Genomic DNA, 19,239 nt, shown 5'->3' with positions numbered 1-19,239 from the left:
CACTAATTTATATTAGTAGTCAGTAGTTTAATAATAACTATAATTAGTGAGTAATAAATAATAGTTAATTATAAGAAAAAGATTGTGATTACAAGTTAATTGTAAATAGTATTTAAAAATAGATAGTAATAATTATTTGATTAATACTAACGAAGAACCATTAATCATACAGTTTGAATAACACTATTTGTTTGATAACATTATGTTTACTTATTCATTTGTAATTGGTGATTGTTTTATTAGTGGTGTTATTACTAATGAAGACGTTTGTTGAGTTAATATTAGCAATTACGAGAAATTGTCAAAGAATATACGTTGACATAAAAATATTCGTAAGATTAAAAAATGTTAACAAACATCGCATTGGTGATTCAATTTTATCGGAAAAGCAAAATAGTTGAGACCGGAGGATCATTCGCATATGACCTTTCAAGGTGCAAAAAAGTCATATTAGTGAAACATTGAATAAGCTATGATGAATTAGTAGATAGAGCGTACACTTACATGTAATTACATCAGAATGTTTTCAAGTTGAATTTATGGTTTAGAAATTATGTTGGCCAAAGTACATTTGCCGAAATGCAATTGAGGTGCAAAGATGACATTGACGTGCTATATCATATGAAATTGATATCACCACATACAACATGTGAGATACATGTGGAGGTGGAGCCACAAAGCCGCCATATCCACAGTGATCACGATGCCGGACAAATATCATTTGTCTAATTTGGCTTTGAAACGGAGTCAAACAACATTCTTTCTACTCCCGCACGTGAAAGCAAAAAATGGTAGTGCAATCGGAGTATGAATGAATGTTGCATGATAAGCCAAGTTGTAGAAAATGATGTATAATCAAAGGTTTGAGGATAGTAGAAGTAAATATATGTTCCGTAATAATTGTTCCTTTGATGAATTTCCTCAAATGGAAATTCCCTCGATGTCGTTCCTATCGAACATATCGGAAAGTGAGAGCATTGATGTTAATCAAGATACGGAACCGAAGCCTAACGTCGATGACTTGCATGATAGTTGTCACGAGCAGGATCACACATGAATGGGTATTTACTGGCTAAGAAGATCATGGGAACAGGGTATTTTCAGCTTACAATGGAGCATGACTATGTAGATTTTGTCAAAAAGTGTGTTAAATGTCAAATGCATGGTTACTATGGAGCATGACTGTGTATTTTCGGCTTACTATGGAGATTTTGTCAGGGTACTCCTGTTCTGCTGGTGGAGTAGGGTGCCTTAGCTAGTAGCTAGAGGAAGGGTACTCTGTTCTAGTGGAAAGCGAGAGGAAAGAGGCCTCTACTTAAAAGGACAGCCTTCATATCACAGTGATTCTCTGAGAGGGTATAATCGTAAAACACTCAAAATCACATGCCCAGTGTTCTGTAATTAAGTGATTGTCTCCCCATCTCCCTATTTAATGTTCCTGGCCTTTTTTTTTCTTTTTTCTTTTTTCCTCCCCCTTTATTGGTTGGACAAGATCCAACTCCTAGTGGATTGAAGTTTGAATCGCAATGGAAACACTAATAGCCAAAGTACTGTGTAGTATTCGTTGATATGGTTGGTGATTTCACTTGCAAAGCATGTGGAGTAGCCAAAAGTAGCATAATTTTACATATTTCATCAAATAGTAACATTTCTTGCAACATTATGTCATAGTGCTATATGCGCTCCTCCTACAGAATTGCATAATATGACTGCTCCGTGGCCATGTTCGATATGGAGAATGGATGTGATTGGAGCTATTGATCCTCCTGCTTCAAATGGACATCGATTCATTCTAGTGGCGATTGAATATTTCACTAAATGGGTTGAGGTCGCATCCTATAAGCATGTGACTAAGAAAGTGGTGTCAGATTTTTTGAGAAATAATATCATCTATCGTTTTGGCGTACTGGAAATATTGATCACTGATAATACCAAGAACCTCAATAATAACATGGTGGATGAGTTATATGAATAGTTTAAGGTCAGACATCAAAATTCTGCCATTTACAGGCCTCAGATGAATGGAGCCGTGGAAGCTACAAATAAGAATTTGAAGAAGATCATTCGTAAGATGACTGAAGCACACCGGGATTGGTATGAGAAACTGCTTTATGCATTGATGGCGTACAGAACTACGATCAGGACTTCTACTGGAGCAACTCCTTACTCTTATGTTTGGAATAGAAGCAGTATTGCCTGTAGAAGTTGAAATCCCTTCCTTACACATTCTGATGGAAGCTCAAATAGAAGAAGCTGAATGGGTCAGAGAATGCCATGAGCAATTGTCTCTAATTGATGAAGAGAGGTTGAATGCCGTCTGTCATGGACAATGTTATCAATGAAGAATGGCTCGTGCTTATAACAAAAGGTTAAACCTTGTTTATTTGAAGATGGAGATAAGGTCTTGAAACAAATTCTTCCGATGCAAGAAGAGGCTAAAGGAAAGTTTGCCCCCAATTGGTAAGGACCATTCATGGTTAAAAAAGTGCTACCTAGGGGAGCGCTTATCCTTATGGAAATGGACAGATAAGTTTTTCTCAACCAATCAATGCAGACATATGCAAAAAGCTTTTCATTTGATTAAGAAAAATTTTCCTCAAATTACTGCAAGAGATGGGTTTAAGGTAGACTTTCTTTCCTTCTTTCATTTAGACATCTTATCCTTAGTTTTTTCCCTTCGACTTTTCAAAATAATTTATCCTCCTTCACTTGACAGCCCCTTAAGATCACTAACCCCATACTGGGGCAATTTTATTTCTCTGAAAAAAAGAAGAAAAAGAAAAGAAAGAAAAAAAGGAACAAAAAAAAGAGAATAAAAAAGAACAAAAAAAGAAAAATAGAGAAATTTGGTTAGAATTAAACTGGGGCAAAATTTTTATTTCTTTCCAACCCTATACTGGAGCAAGTTTTTTGAAAGAATGCTATCTCAAATTATTCCAAACCATTATACGATCTACTTTCAAGTCTTAACCTTTCTTTTATACTCCGTCTGATCCTAATTACAAGAGCCAAAAGTTGCCGACTTTCATCTTTTGTAGTACTTTGAGGAAAATTTTTCTTAATCAATTGGCAAATAATGTAAATACAATTTTTCTGAAACATGTCAGAGAAGATTGTCTCACTGATGCCATTAGTTATCAAAACATGACTGAATTGATACAGTTGGTGTGAGAACCCGAGAAAATTATGTGTATGCCCTGAATTTATTTCATTTTAATTACTTTGACATTAGAAATATTATATGTAACAAATGAATGGTTGAATTAAATACATAATTGAATTCCTATAAAACTTAAAAATTTAAGAAAAATATATATATAAAAAAATATATCATAACTAATAGAATGGTGTAGAAAATTTTAGGAATCAAATAAATAAACGATAGACATATTGCGAATTGTGACATTTCAATTCATTATATAGTTGAATAAATACATGCTTAATTAATTTTCTTTAAAACCAAATGTGTGGAAATTTACTGGATCGATATAAAGGAAATTTTTTTTCAAGGTACATACAAATTAAAACAAACGAAATTTTGAGTCAATGTGTGAGACAATAAAATTACGGACTCATGGCAAACAAATGAATTCACCTGACTGCAGGTAGTTGGCCGAGAGTGAGGAAGATTCAGATCAGTCTTTCCTTTGAGTTGATTGTAAATTTTCCACGTTCTATACAAGGCTACTTTGTAGCTTAATAAATGTAATTAACTTGTCTAACTGGGACATAAGATAAAAGTTTGAGGCAAATATGAAGATGATAAAAACACAAACCCTTAGAGAGTAAATAAACTAATGCTAAATGACTCTTTTAACCTTAAGAGTTGGACAATCTACCATGCAACTTAATGGATATCTGATAGTTTGAGTGGGAACCGAAAGAAAAGAGAGCATTCTGCATTTTTTTTCAAGCTAACACCGCCGAGCGGAGAAAGGAGAGGAACCTCAGCAGGGGACTAAGCTTTTCTTCATCTAAACACCAAACCGAGAGCAAATGAGAGTGGTAGGGAGAGAAATTGTGCAAACCACACCATCTACTAGCATCAGCCGAGGAAAAGGATGAAGCAAGGTAGGAGAAAGGGGTGACTTGGTGAAAGGAAAACTTGAGGAACCGAAGCAAAAATAGTGCAGGCTACAACTACCGAATTCTAAGGAAAAGAGGTAAAATTTTGTAACAACCACTCACTTATTTAGTATAACTGAATGTATATAGAAGCAGCATGTGGATTTAGCTAGGAAAAATGAGTTCGTGGCAGAGGGAAAATTCTGTGCAGCAACCGAAAGCTATTGGAAAGGAAAACTGCAGAAACCGAGAGTGAAGATTGGAAATTGCAGCTTGCTATCAATATTTCTTTGGAGAATAATGTCAAGAAATGCATGCAATATATATTTATCTTAAGTTTATAAGAGGTTTAGCTGGAAAACTTGTGAAAAGTTGGAAGTTTGAGCTGGAAATGTTGAGAGAAGCCGCTGGAATTTCCAGCTTCAGCGAGAGAAGGAATAAAGGATTTTTCTAGGATTCTTTGTGGATTCTGATTCCACACTTCTACATTAAGGCTTAATTCATTGCATAATACTTTAGTTTTAACATGCATGTTAGATTTGAGTGTGTAACGAAGAGATTAATGGAGAAATTTCTTGTTTAAAAGCTGATTGCTGTTAAAATTTTTCCAACATGGCCGAGAGAGGGAAATAGAATTTTATCCAGCTTTCTCTTTGATTCCTTGGCTGAAAACTTTATATTCCAGCTTAAAATACTTTGTGGTATGTTAGTTGCTCTCTGCATGTTAAGTTTGGAGTGAGGAAAATGAAGAAAAGTAAGGAAACAGTTTCATGCTTGAACTACCGAATTGTTGAACTTTTTACTTGTAGCGGATGACAGAATTAGTTGTAGTTACTTGGTGAAATTGCCGCTGAAATTGTATGTTAATTGCTTTAGTTAGGTTGGACAGAGTATAAGCTGAGTGTTTACTGTTTTAAGCAAGTAAAAGGGGAACTTTGATGTGAAATTCTGTGGTAATGTTGCTAGAAACAAGTGTGCTGGTTGAGAGAATTAGGAGGTTATGTTCTTGGTTATAAATTTTGTGTAAAACGACTAATAACACTTTGACCCTGTTTATTCCTGATCATTTTAGTAATTCTGGGACTTGAGAAGCTGGTGAATTAGGAGAAAAGTTAAGCTTCAACCTAATTGAAAATTGGTTTGGCCGAAAGGAAAATGATGAATGAATGATCATGAATAAGGTAGTGGTACGTAGTGTTGTTTCTGATGTGGATGTGGTTTTCACTTTGTGGTCGGCTATTCAGCTCAAGTCAACGTTAAACAAAAGTATAAGGCAACACAAGTGGATTATAGTTCCGACATATTAGGAAACCCTTGCGGCTAGGCTTTGTTTTGTTCCTGATGGCGGCTGCGGCGGCGAAGCCGCCGGAGCGTGGCGGCCAGAAGTTTGTGGCACCTTCGTTTGCGGCAGTGGTTGGTCGTTCCAATGATGAGGATGGGGTTACGCTGGGTGTTGTCTCAACATTCAGAGGTGAGCCTTCTCTTCGTATCTCTCGCCAGGAGATTGAGAGTTTGGCTGCTCCCTTCCACCATGCTCTGGTAGGGAGATTCAGTGCGGGCAGACCTTCCATGGAGGCTATACGGAAATTCTTTGTGACGTTGGGGCTCAAAGGACATTGCTCGGTGGGCCTCCTGGACGAGAAGCACGTGCTGATTAGACCTCTGGTGGACAATGATTATTCTCGCTTGTTTGCTCGCAGGGTCTGGTTTATAGGTAAGGCACCAATGTCGATCTCGAAGTGGAGCATCAACTTCAGGTCTGGTCAAGAGCTCTCAATTGCTCCAGTTTGGATAAGTTTTCCAGGTCTGCCTATTCCTTTTTTCCAAAGAAATCAGTTGATGCAGTTAGCCTCTACGTTGGGGCACCCTCTCAAGTTGGATGCGGCAACCGGTGATCTTCGTCGGCCCTCTGCTGCGCGAGTGTTGGTAGAGGTAGATATCTCTCTGCCTCTTGCTAAACGCGTTTGGATTGGAGATGAGGATTATGGATTTTGGTAGCCCGTGGAATTTGAAAACGTTCCGCCTTATTGCTCTTTCTGTTCCAAGTTCGGTCATCAGCAGGAAAGTTGTTTTCGGAGGGATCCTTCCCTGCGGCCTGTGAAGGTGGGGCGGGCTTCCTTGAAACTTCAGGAGGTGTCTGCGCCTGTCATGGATAAGGATAATGCTAAGCAGGGTGAGCCTGGTCTGCCTGCAGGGGTAGCAGATGGGCTGTTGGCTCCAGTCCAGAAGCAGTTGCTGCTACAGGGACATGGGGCGGCAACTTCCAGAGAGGTGGTATTGGAGGTGCCGGAGAAAGTAGCGGCTGGGCAGCAGGTGGGGGAGATCGAAGTGGAGGTTGATACTACTTCTGGCCCTGTGAAAGTTTTGGAGGATGAGGGGATGGAGCAGGATATGGGGCAGGCGTCCACAGTTGTCGATGATGCGCAGCAAGTCGGTTGCGAAGGAGTGCAGGCCGTGGGGTTGCAGCAGGAGCAGCAGGGTGTGGTAGAAATGGGTGGTAGCTTGGTGATTATCCTCCCACATGCTTCTGAGGTGCGAGGGGATGGTGTGGAGGGGAGCAACCCAGATGATGTTGAGACGCGAACTGTTCAACTTGTGGGAGCTCAGGCGGTGGAGTCCAGCAGTGAGGAGGAGGCTCTTTCAGTGGGCTCCTTATCCCCACGAGCTATGGAGCTGGAGCGAACCCAGGATGCAACTATAGTGTCAACAGTTGGAGTTATTGACACTTCGGTGGCGGCTTTGAGGAACAAACAAAAAGGTAAACGTGCATATTTTCCCTCTGATAGGCAATTACGTTCTAAATTGATAAATTCGCAGAATTCCCTTCCTACTTTATCCAATGATTAAAGGTTTATTTTGGAATGTTCGGGGCATTTCTAAAGCACCGAAATTGAGAAGGATTAAAAATTTGATTCAAATGCATAATCTCCAATTTTTGGCTTTTTGTGAACCTTGGTTGGAGGTTGATAAAGTTGAACGGTATAGACATAAATTAGGCTTTCATGGAGTGGTGCATAATGTGGGGGGGTCGATCTGGGTTTTTTTCCAAGAGCCTTTTTCAGGTTTGGTGGTTGGAGAGAGTCCCCAGCATGTGTCAGTGCGACTTTCTCACGATCATGTGCCGGGTTCCCAACTGGTTGTTTCTTTTGTGCATGCACGATGTACTCCTGGGGAGAGGTGTGAGCTATGGGAGGGCTTATTGCGGGATAATCCGGGTTCCGCTGCATGGCTTGTAGGTGGGGATTTTAATGTGATTTTAGACGCTGGGGAAAAGAAAGGGGGTCGGGCTTTTAATCCTGGTGAAGCTATGGAGTTTAGACAGTTTATTAATGAGGCCAATCTCTCGGATGTTGGTTTTTCTGGGGCTCAGTTTACCTGGTGTAACAATAGACATGGCAGGGCAAGAATCTGGAAGAGATTGGATCGGGTTTTGGTGAATGAGGGCTATTCTGACACGGGGATGTCTTTGGCGGTGTCGCACCTAGCCCGGGAATCGTCAGATCATGCTCCGCTCCTTCTTTCAGTGTCAACCAGATTGGATACTAAGCCGAAGTCGTTCAGGTTCCTTAATGTCTGGACGGGGCATGAGGACTTCATGCCTATGGTTCAGGAGTCTTGGGAACAACCGTGCGGTGGACCCCCTCTGCAAGTTCTCTATTGCAAATTAAAGCGGTTGAGGGGTTCTATACGGGAGTGGAGTAGGAGGGTTTTTGGGGATATTTTCCAGACTGTTAGGCAAAAGGAAGAGGAGGTGCGGTTGGCAGAGGTCCGTGTAGAAAGCGATGATTCAGATGCTGCTAGGGTACATTTACATCTTGCCAAAGGCCAGTTGCGAGCGGCCATGAGAGTGGAGGAGTTATTCTGGAAGCAGAAGGCTCGGGTTAGGTGGCTTCAGGAGGGAGATCGAAATACAAAGTTCTTTCATTCTGTTGTCAAAAATAGAAGGGTACGTTCGGTCATTCACAGGATTAGAAATGGCCAAGGGGAGTGGGTGGAGTCGGATGATGGGATTGGAGCAGAGGCGATACGGTATTTCGAGGGGTTGTTTACGGATCAGCGTCCAGCATCTTCCTCTGATTTGCTTCAGCATATCCCAGCAATTTTGACTGATGAGGAGAATGATTTGCTGGAGCAGTTTCCCTCTGAGGTGGAGATTCGAAATGCGGTTTTTACGATGGATGGGGAGAGTGCACCAGGGCCGGATGGATATACGGGTAAGTTCTTTACGGTTGCATGATCAGTTGTCGGTGCGGATGTTGTTAGCGCAGTGTGCAGTTTTTTCTGTGGGGCGGAGTTGCCTCGGGCTATTACAGCGACTTCCATTGCACTCATTCCTAAGGTGGGGCATCCACAGGATTTTTCTCAGTTTCGCCCGATTAGCTTGTGTAACTTTATTAACAAGTTGATTTCGCGAATTTTGGCTGACCGTTTAGCCCGAGTCCTGCCAAGGATTATTTCCCCACAGCAGAGTGGTTTTGTTCGTGGGCGGCTTATATCGGATAATTTCTTGCTGGCACAAGAGCTGATCTCTAATATAGGGAGGACCTCCAGAAATGCCGATGTAGCTCTGAAATTGGATATGTCAAAGGCTTATGACCGCGTTTCCTGGATTTTTTTGACAACGGTTTTGAGGAGATTTGGCTTTAGGGAGCAATGGATTGATAGGATTTGGAGATTGGTCTCGAATGTATGGTTCTCGGTCCTAATCAACGGGGCCAGTGTGGGTTTCTTTAAGTCTACGCGAGGGCTTTGTCAAGGGGATCCGTTATCCCCAGGTCTATTTATTATTGGCGCGGAGGTGCTGTCCCGCTCTTTGAACCAGTTAGTGGAGCATCGGGAGTTCAAGTGCTTTTCAGTTCCGCGGGGCTGTCCTAGGATCACGCATCTCAGTTATGCAGACGACGTCCTGGTTTTTACAGGTGCTTCATCCGCTTCACTGAGATGTGTTATGCAGGTTATTGAGAATTATGAAGCAGTTTTGGGGCAGGAGATTAATGTTCAAAAGTGCGGGTTCATGGTGCATGCTAAACTGCCTAGTCAATGTGTGGCACGAATTCGGCGGGCAACTGGATTTGGGCTGAAGTCGTTTCCCGTGCGTTACTTGGGGTGTCCGCTTTTTGTGGGGCGCCGGAAGTGCCTATACTTCATGGAGCTGGTACAGTCAGTTATTTCTAAAGTTTCTTCATGGAGGTCCAAATTTCTATCCAATGGGGGTCGGATTGTACTCATCAAACACGTGCTTTCAGCAATTCCAACTCATTTATTGGCAGCTTCATGCCCTCCGAAGGGAGTTCTTGCTTTAGTTGAACGGGCTATGGCAAACTTTCTCTGGGGGGAGCGGGAAGGTGGCCTCCGACATCATTGGATTAAATGGGCTGACCTGTGTGCCGAATCGTCACAGGGCGGGGTTGGTGTTCGCTCGCTTCTGGATGTTCATACAGCATTCTCATTCAAATTATGGTGGCGTTTCCGTACGGGAGAGTGTTTATGGGCGTCATTCATGAGAGCCAAGTATTGTCGGCAGAATCATCCATGCATGGTAGAGGCGGGTCAGGGCAGTTCCTATATGTGGAGGCGTTTGCTGCAAATTCGTGAGGTTGCGGAGCAAAATCTTTGGTGGGAGATGCAAGCGGGACAGTGTAATTTCTGGTTTGACAATTGGATGGGTTCTGGCCCTCTGTGTCAACGGTTACAAAGTGTTTCTGATCATTTAGTTAGGGATTTTGTTTTGAATGGCAGGTGGAATCAACAGTTGTTACGGCTTTGGGTTCCTGATGACATAGTATCAGAGATAGTTACTAAAGTTGCCCCAGTGGGATCCGCGGACGATCGTGCGGTGTGGGCCTTGACAGAGTCAGGAGATTTTTCCATTTCTTCCACATATGAGCTGCTTGGTAGTCAGACCCCCTCATCTTTCATGTTTGAGAGGGTTTGGCATCCTGTAATTCCAATCAAGATTTCATTCTTCATGGTAAGATTGCTGCGGGATCGTTTACCGTTGGCATCGTCCCTAGGAAGATTGCAAGTGTATGGCCCTTCCAAGTGTTTTTGTTGCCTGGCCTCGCAATCTGAGACGTTGGATCATGTCTTTGCGGACGGTGAGTTAGCTCATTTCTTGTGAACCTTTTTTGGGAATAGCGCTGGAGTGATCTATAGAGGTCTGGGGGTGCGGTCGCGTTTGGCGGCTTGGTGGTGCCAACCCGTTCGGCAATCTCGTATGGAATCTTTATATTTGGTCTTGCCGTGCATTATTTGCTGGCATATTTGGTTGGCTCGGAATCTTGCAATCTTTGATGGGCAGCGTCTGCGTCGACAGACCATTTGTGACCGCATCTTGGCAGATGTCGTAGGGTTATTTTCCAGGAAGTTTGCAGGAGAGTTTATTGGGGTTGGCTGCTGGTCGGCGGTCCTCTCCATTTTTTCGAGATGGAGGCCTCGGTATTCCCATAGAGTGGTTTGTTGGGAGTTTCCAGTCCAGGGAGCTTTCAAGCTAAATACGGATGGGTGCTCGCTTGGCAATCCAGGCGTTAGTGGCGGGGGTGGTGTGCTTAGGGACTCGTCTGGTACGTTGTTGTTTGGTTTTGCTGTTCCGTTTGGGGAACTTACTTGTCTGCAAGCGGAGATCAAGGCTTTGGTGTTTGGGGTGCAACAATGTCGTCTTCGGGGTTTCTCGCGGATTCGGGTGGAGGTGGATTCTCTTGTGTTAGTAAACCTACTGGTGAGACAATTCAGGTGTCCGTGGTCAGTTCGGTCGGATCTGGAATCGTTACGGGCAGTCCAGGGCTTGGAATGGACGGTGGGGCATTGTTATCGGGAAATGAATCAAGTGGCGGATGCCTTAGCCAAGGTTGGGGCCCATGCTGAGGGTGTTATCTTGTATACGACACAGTCTGAGTTGCCAAGGGTGGCAAGGGGGGCCTTACGTTTAGATAGGTCGCAGACTCCTACGATTCGTACTCGAGCTATTTCCCACTGAAGCTTGTATTTTTTGATTTTCTTGATTTTAATAAAATCGTAGTTTTATAAAAAAAAAAAAAAAGATCATGAATAAAAGTTTTTATCAGCTATAACTTTAAAAGTTTGGATTGAGAATGATACAAACTTAGCTCAAACATCTTATGAGACCTTAAATTTGGTATGTATGTATATTTTCCATTATTTTGAGCTAATAACATTGCTAAATCTTGAAGAAAGATGTAAGAAGGATTGCTGGAATTTTGTACCTTGTTTTATAAGCCAAGGAACTTGGTTTTTAGTAATTTAAACCTTAAATTGGTAAGTGATAAGTAGCTATATACGAATTGTATATTCACCTTAGGGTAATAAACTAGTTAGCTCATGGTCTTAATTAATAAAAACAGATTTTTGGGACAAGGAAATACCTTAAAGGTAGTTACTTCTAAAACTTACCTTGTTAAAAGATAATGTTGAGTTTTAGTACGTTAAATCTAAAAGCATAAAAGTAGTGAAGTGACATTACTGGAATTGCTACTTAAACTTCCTTTCTTTTGGAAATTAAAAGTCGAAGTGATGAGTAAATGTGAGAAAATGCACTAGTCGCCTCATTTAAACATAGCAATGACTTAGAATTCGGGTGGAATAGTGACTTGAGGCTAGAAAATAGCAATTATGTTGATTATATTTTAGAACTTCGCCAAATGAGTAGTTAAATAATTACACTACAAGAAAATTTCCCTATTATGGCATACTTGTTAGGGCACTATTAAGTAAATGCCTCAAATAAATACTTATTAAGGCATTAGATAGTTTTTGCCATACTAACACTTATTAATTAAATAAAAAAAGACAATGTATAGAAGACAAATCTTATAAGAAAAACTGAAAATAAAAGAATATAAAGAAAATATTTGTAGAGGCATTTTAGAGATGTGCCTCAACAGCTATAGAAGGAAAAACAATCCCAAATTATCCATGAAAAGAAGCGGCAAATTGTTTCATGAAAAAACAGAAAATGCTCCAAATTGGCGCCTAAGAGCACCGGCAAAATTGGCCCAAATCCCAAATCACAAACGCCGGTCTTTCTCCCTCACTCTCCCTCTCGATCCTCTACCAATCTACCATCTCCAAAACTTTCATTTTTCATTGACCCATCTCTTTCCCGCACTCACTCTCTCTCGGTCCTCTTCCCTCAAATTTTCCCAAAAATCATTGCCGACTCTCACTAGCTCTCTATCCTCCCAATCTCTTTTCTTTTGATTTCTCATATTCATGTTGATTATGGTGGATCCTAATTCAATCTCATGAAGTTGCTCCTAATTTTGTGGATTGCATGTTGTGTCGATTGAAGGATTGTAGGACTATCATCACTTACTCTATTGTGTTTGAAATTAGAGGTATGTTTATATACTCATTAATTCTAAAATTATTGATTTTGGGAATCTTCAATGCATATCGGTTAAATTATTGATATGGTACAGCTCTCTTTTTTTTTGGGTTAAATTTGGGTCCTGCTCTTTAATAAGTTATGCCCGCTGTTAAAACTTAAAAGTGCCAGTTTGCAGTGTGGAAATTGAAAAATGTTTGATAGTCTTCCCTTCTTCAGTTGGGCTTATTGATAGTCTTCCCTTCACGGAAAATGAAAGAAGGAAAAAGACTAAACAGGCAATTGTAATATAGCTGCGACTGCTTTTTGTTGTATATATATATATACACACACACACACACATAAAAAAACTTTCATCCGTGCGGCAGTGATTTGGCAGGCATTGGCGGCCTCCTTCGCATTTTCTTTTTGGGTATGTTTTGGCCAGCACAGGGGGAAAGAAAAGGGGTCTCATATTGTTTAGATAAGAAATTACCAGGTGAAACACACATAATAGTTATTGCTTAGACAGGACTGAATCTTATAAATCATGTTTTGGCGTTGATTTACTGCTACTGCTTTCCTCCAATAACATGTCAATACCTGTGACTCTGTTAATGGTGCAAAAACTGATGCCCGATAAAACAGCCAATAAGAACTGGTTTGACAAGTGAAAAACTTGATGACATTAACAGCCTGTTAATGTTAGCTACCTTGCGCACAAGCTATGGAACATTTGATGACAATACAAGCTAAAAATTAACAGAGGCAGTATTCCAGGAAATTCATTGTCTCGTGATCAAGAAAGGTGTTGTAATTTACATGTTCCCAAAAAAGCTCAGGAGCTTGTTACTTTACTTGTCATTGACAGAATATGAATCATGAAGTACTGAAAAGCAAATTTGTAGCATGCTTGAACTTATCAGTATCATCTTTCCTATCTTTTTTTATTATTGGGTACGTGAAAAAGTCATGAAGAGTCTGGAAACAGGGAATGGTGATTGACATGTGGACAAATACTCCTGTTTGATTAGTCTCTCCTAGCGCAATCCGTTCCTTTGTTTTCTTTTTACAATTTTGCATTCACGGCTACCCCAGTGACTGTGCCGGCCGTTACAGTTTAAGTGACATTATTGTTTCTGTAATTGCAGCGCAATCTGGTGGAAAAGATAACGGTGTAGGCAAGATTGCAGGGACTGGACTAACAAGTTTGCTCTTTTCTTTGGCTTCCTTGATGCTTTCTTAGATCATTTTTGTGTCTTTCTATTATTTGGAAGCACGTATCTGCAGGCAATTGATTACTATAGAGAGAGAGAGAGAGGCTGTTTATTCTATCATCCGCCTTATATGCATATTCGCGTTCTATCACACTGGATGATTTTAGGACATACCTGATCTGATTGTACCCTTTTGGTTCCTTGGAACTATGTGGATTGTCACTTCTCTTAGGACTTGGATGCCATGGAAGTTCAATGTTTTGCCTAGTTGCAGCACCGTTAAACATATGAAATAATAGCCAAGGCAATAGATGCAATGAATTTTTTAAATTCTGTATTTGTTTGATTAAATCGACCTAAGAAATGGATTAATCAATCTAAAGAATCCTAAAGGAGAACGGGGAGAAGTAATTGCTAGTATTTTCTTTTACTTTTTTCAATTTCTTTCTATTTTCCTCTTTTCTAAACCGTAATTAAGACCTCTATTATAATTTGTTGAAAGCTTAAGCAATTGGTGTAAAAATGCAATAGGTCCTGTTTTAAAATTTACTCAAGGTAGTTGCTTTTACTTTATTTTGGACAGGTTTATATTTGCTAGTAAGTATTTGACAGACGAAAAGTGCTAGACTTTGGCTCTCTTGAGCAGGTACATTCCTTTATTGGTCTAATTTTATACGTTCACATGCCTGATTAATCTTGTTCTAATTTGTTTTTGAATATAGCAGTTGGTAATTTATTGTTTGAATTTTGCTATTAAAAGTGCTCATACATTACAAAGGTTTGCTGATATGAAATTGAGTATTTAAGCCTAATTTAATCTATCTTGCAATAAATTACAAAATTATTGGTTATTTTAGCTGTTATCTCATATAAAATGCATTATTTCAGGTACTCACTCATTAACACTCCTTTATGTTGTTTGATGAGTAAATATTTGATAACTCTAAAAATATGGATAAGAGTTGGATGTGGAAAGATAGAAGAAGTGGTGAATTTGAAAAGGGTTTGGAATTATTCTTAAACTATGCATTTAAGCATTCAAGTCATGGGAATGGAATGATTGCTTGTCCATGTTCAGAATGTAAATGTGGAGTATGTGTGTCTAGGGCAGATGCAAAAATTCATTTGAAGGTGTTTGGATTTCTTAAGGGATACACACAGTGGGTAGCTCACGGGGAATTTGTATACTCTTCTGCACCGATACAGACCTCAGACAATGTTCCTCATAACATATCTGATATAGGTGATGACATGAATGGTCTAGTTCATGAAGCCTTAGGAATACCTCAACAAGATCCTGCTATGGCTGGTACATTTGAATCTAATCAGGAACTACCGAATTCAGTTGCTGAAAAGTTTTATAAGTTAATTGATGATTCTCAACAAGAACTCTACCCTGGTTGTAAAAAATTTTTCAAGCTTTCGTTCATATTTCGCTTGCTTCACTTGAAGTGTCTGGGTAAATGGAGTAACAAAATCTTTGATATGCTTCTTGATTTGTTAAGAGAAGCATTTCCTGAAGCCATGGAAAAATTGCCTAAATCTTACTATGAGTCTGAAAAATTAATGAAAGAATTAGGACTTGGATATGAAAAGTATGATGCTTGTCCTAATGACTGCACTTTGTATTGGGGGGTAAATGCAAAAAGAACTTGTTGTGAAACATGCAAAGAACTTAGATGGGAAGCATCAGAAAATGATCCATCCGGTGAGAAAAGAAAAGTCGCACGTAAGGTTTTATGGCATTTTCCACTAAAACCTAGGTTGCAACGTTTATTTATGTCATCTAAAACTGCAAAGCATATGAGATGGCACTCGGAGGGTCGTACTAAGGATGGTTATATGAGACACCCTGCTGATTCCCCAGCTTGGAAAACTTTCGATTATCAGCATACAGATTTTTCTAAGGATCCTCGTAATGTTAGGTTGGGATTGGCTTCCGATGGATTTAATCCATTCAAAAATATGAGCTCCACTCATAGTACATGGCCGGTGATTTTGATACCTTATAATTTACCGCCTTGGATGTGTATGAAACAGCCATATTTAATGTTGTCATTGTTGATACCAGGTCCACATGCTCCTGGTAATGATATTGATGTATATTTACAACCTCTAATCAAAGAATTGAAAGAATTGTGGGAGATGGGGATCAATACATATGATGCATCTTGCAAACAAAACTTTCAATTAAGAGCAGCATTATTATGGACTATCAGTGATTTTCCTGGCTATGCAGTTTTATCCGGTTGGAGTACTAAAGGAAAATATGCATGCCCTGTTTGTCATAAACACACAACTTCGGAACGGTTAAGGCATAAGGATTGTTATATGGGCCATAGAAAATATTTGGATCCGACTCATACTTTTAGGAAGAATTCTCGAGCTTTTAATGGAAAGGAAGAACATGGGAGAGCTCCTGAAAAATTGATGGGGTCTACAATTTTATCTGAATTGAAAAATTTTCAAATCAGATTTGGAAAATTAGTTGATGATAATCCAACATTGCCATTCAGTTGGAAAAAGTTGAGCATTTTCTTTGATCTTCCTTATTGGAAAGATAATTTAATTCGTCATAATTTGGATGTCATGCATATTGAAAAGAATATTTGTGATTGCATTGTTGGGACATTGTTGAATCTGGATAAAAATAAGGATGATTATACTGCACGTTGTGATTTACGTGACATGGGTATAAGGCCGGAACTTCATCCAGTTGAGAAAGAAAATGGTAGATTTTATTTGCCTCCAGCCTGCTTTACAATGGACAGGAAGGAAAAAGAAATTTTTTGTAAAGTGCTAAAAAAAGTGAAGGTACCGGACGGGTATGCAGCTAATATATCCAGATGTGTGAAACTGAAGCCGCCCAAAATTTATGGACTTAAGAGCCATGATAACCATATTTTGATGCAGCAGTTGTTGCCAATAGCTTTGAGAAAAACATTATCGAAGGCAGTCCGCTCTCCATTGATTAAATTGAGTAGGTACTTTCGAAAGTTGTGCTCTAAAGTCCTTTGTGCTGAAGATTTAGTCCACATGGAGAAGGAGATTGCTATTATACTTTGTCAACTCGAGAGAATCTTTCCACCATCTTTTTTTGTTATCATGGTGCATTTATCTATCCATTTGGCCACCGAGGCAAAAATTGGAGGGCCAGTCCATTATCGCTGGATGTATCCTATTGAAAGGTATGTGTTCTGAATTAAATTAATAATCTTAATATTTTTTTATTTATTTGGGCACCTTGAAGTTTTATGATATCATATTTCTTCTAAGGTACTTGGGCAACTTGAAGTCTTATGTTCGAAACAAAAGTCGACCAGAAGGTTGCATTGCTGAAGGGTATATAGCAGAAGAGTGCTTGACATTTTGTTCATTTTTCTTGGCTGATTATGTGGAGACAAAATTGAATCGATCAAACAGAAATGAAGATGTCGCTAAAAGTTCTTCAAGTGGACTAGATTTGTTCTCAATGTCAACTCGTCCATTAGGCAAAGGAATTCCCACTAAATTCAGTGATGAGATTTTGAGAAAAGCACATCAATATGTCCTATTCAATTGTGACCATGTCAATCCCTATATCAAGTAAGTAAATAATATTTCAAAAATGTCCTATTCAAAGTTATCTAGAGCTCATTGAATATTGTAATTGCAGCCAGCATTATCAATTGATTCAAGAAAGGAATCCCCGAGCTGAAAAACATGTTATTGAACTCATGCATAGTGAGAATTTTGCATCTTGGTTTGCCAATCATGTATGTTATTAAACATTGCTATTTATTAGCTGTTTTTGTACTACAAATTTGTCTCTAATGTTCTTATATGTAATACAGATTGAGCACAGTATAGAATGCAAGGGAGATACATTACTTATGGATTTGAAGCAGCTTGCTAAGGGTCCAAATATTGTTGGGATACAATACAAAGGACTGCTTGTCAATGGTTTTCGATTTCATACAAGAGAGTTGGAGAAAAAAAGAAAAACACAAAATAGTGGAGTCATGGTTAATGCCACAACCTCGAGTTTTGCAAGTGCAAAAGATAATAATCCAATTTTGAGTGATTTGGATTATTATGGAATTTTGAGTAACATCATTGAGTTAGACTACAGAGAAGGTCGAAAAGTGTTGTTATTTGAATGTGATTGGGTCTCCAAAGGAAAAAGGCTAAAGCAAGATGAGGATGGGTTCATGTTAGCGAACTTTTCGAATGTAAAGCGGCACAATGAACCTTATATTCTTGCTGTTCAAGCATCACAAGTATTTTATGTGGAAGATCCCCTTGAAAATGGGTGGCATGTTGTTATCACCACAAGACCAAGAGCTGAGTACAACATGGATCATGTGGGTGATGTGGACATGTACTTGCAAAGTCCAATTTCAAACATACAGTTGGAAGATGACAATGGACATGTTAGCTACATCCGTGATGATGTTCAAGGAGTCGAATTGATTCCAATTAGGCCAAATTCATGATATGCTTCCACTGTAGATTCTATGTTTTATTAATTTGTTGCATGTAGACTTATCAAATTATCTCTGGCTATGCCTAATATTGATGTACCATGTTATAATTTTGGAACAAGTTGCATCTTATGTTAGCTAGTAATGTTGTTTAGTTATTTATTTATTTCTTCTTAATTGCTGAAGTTTCATTTTTACATTGAATGTGCTGAATTTTAGTTGTAGTTTATTAACTTTATTAAATTGACTAAATGTTACATGAATTGAGTTTGTTGTTCAGACATGGCTAGGACTAAGAAACGAAGAAATTCCAGCAGCAGCCGACTTATTGATGAACCAATTGATGAGCATATGGAAAACCAGTCTATAAGAGTGGAAGAGCTTCAGAACATAGGTATTAGCAAGAGCATTTGAGATTTTTAAGTATATTATTGCATATACACTAATAAATATTGTTCTTATTTTTTTAGATGATGAGACTGATGGTGATGTGGAGGTAAAAAAAACACGAGGGCCAACATATATGACAAGTGTTTGGGGTCAGCCCACATCGCATCGTTATAAAGTTAAATTCAACAAACTTGGCAAACCAGTGGGCAAACATAAATCAAGATTTACAGAGTTCTTGGGTACAATATCAAGAAATGGTTCATATGCCCCAATTGACGTCCAAGATTGGCGAAAAATTGACAATTCTCGGAAGAAAGACATGTTAAAGATTGTCAAGGTAATAAGCTTAAATCTGTTAATACTTGTATCAATATTTGTTAGTTATTTATGATATGATGGGTGGAATCTAAGCACATGAAATATATTGTAGGAAAAATTTGATGTCCCTCCCAGTGCAAAAATTTGGATTCTTCGTGCTTTGGGCAAGTATTGGAGAAATTGGAAGGCATGGATTAAAGCAACATACTACAAGCCAAATATACAAGTTGAAACTCAAATGCTCAATTTAGATGTGAGAGTGGTAAAAGATCAATATAAAGTCATTGCTGATTATTGGGAGTTAGAAGAAACAAAGGTATATGTATATTCCCTTTATGTAATAGTATATCAGTATTTTAGAGTTATTTCTAAATTATTTGTATGTGACATAGAAAATTAGTGAAAAAAATAAAAAAGCAAGGGCAATGAAGACCACGAATCATAATACCGGGAAGAAATCATT

At 39.2% G+C, this 19,239-nt stretch overlaps 3 protein-coding genes across 3 annotated transcripts; all 3 read left to right on the top strand.

The window, feature by feature from the left end:
* The first annotated feature begins 1,738 nt into the window (after positions 1-1,738).
* LOC140013469 (uncharacterized) lies at positions 1,739-2,209 on the top strand. Its single transcript, XM_072062760.1, has 2 exons — positions 1,739-1,863; positions 2,011-2,209. Exons 1-2 carry the CDS (start codon positions 1,739-1,741, stop codon positions 2,207-2,209), a joined length of 324 nt encoding a protein of 107 aa, XP_071918861.1.
* A 3,197-nt stretch (positions 2,210-5,406) lies between these two features.
* Positions 5,407-11,041, top strand: LOC113705962 (uncharacterized). Its single transcript, XM_027227862.2, has 6 exons — positions 5,407-5,997; positions 6,112-6,823; positions 7,128-8,279; positions 8,334-10,036; positions 10,080-10,163; positions 10,367-11,041. Exons 1-6 carry the CDS (start codon positions 5,407-5,409, stop codon positions 11,039-11,041), a joined length of 4,917 nt encoding a protein of 1,638 aa, XP_027083663.2.
* Positions 11,042-14,556: 3,515 nt separating this feature from the next.
* LOC113705963 (uncharacterized) lies at positions 14,557-18,080 on the top strand. Its single transcript, XM_027227863.2, has 4 exons — positions 14,557-16,793; positions 16,882-17,190; positions 17,261-17,360; positions 17,439-18,080. The coding sequence occupies exons 1-4, from the start codon at positions 14,557-14,559 to the stop codon at positions 18,078-18,080; spliced, it is 3,288 nt and encodes a 1,095-aa protein (XP_027083664.2).
* Positions 18,081-19,239: the final 1,159 nt, after the last annotated feature.

Source organism: Coffea arabica, chromosome 8c (genome assembly GCF_036785885.1).
Source record: "Coffea arabica cultivar ET-39 chromosome 8c, Coffea Arabica ET-39 HiFi, whole genome shotgun sequence".
NCBI classification, from domain to species: Eukaryota; Viridiplantae; Streptophyta; class Magnoliopsida; order Gentianales; family Rubiaceae; genus Coffea; species Coffea arabica.
The sequence above is the reverse complement of the archived record's forward strand: the minus strand, read 5'-3'. Positions and strand labels throughout refer to the sequence as shown.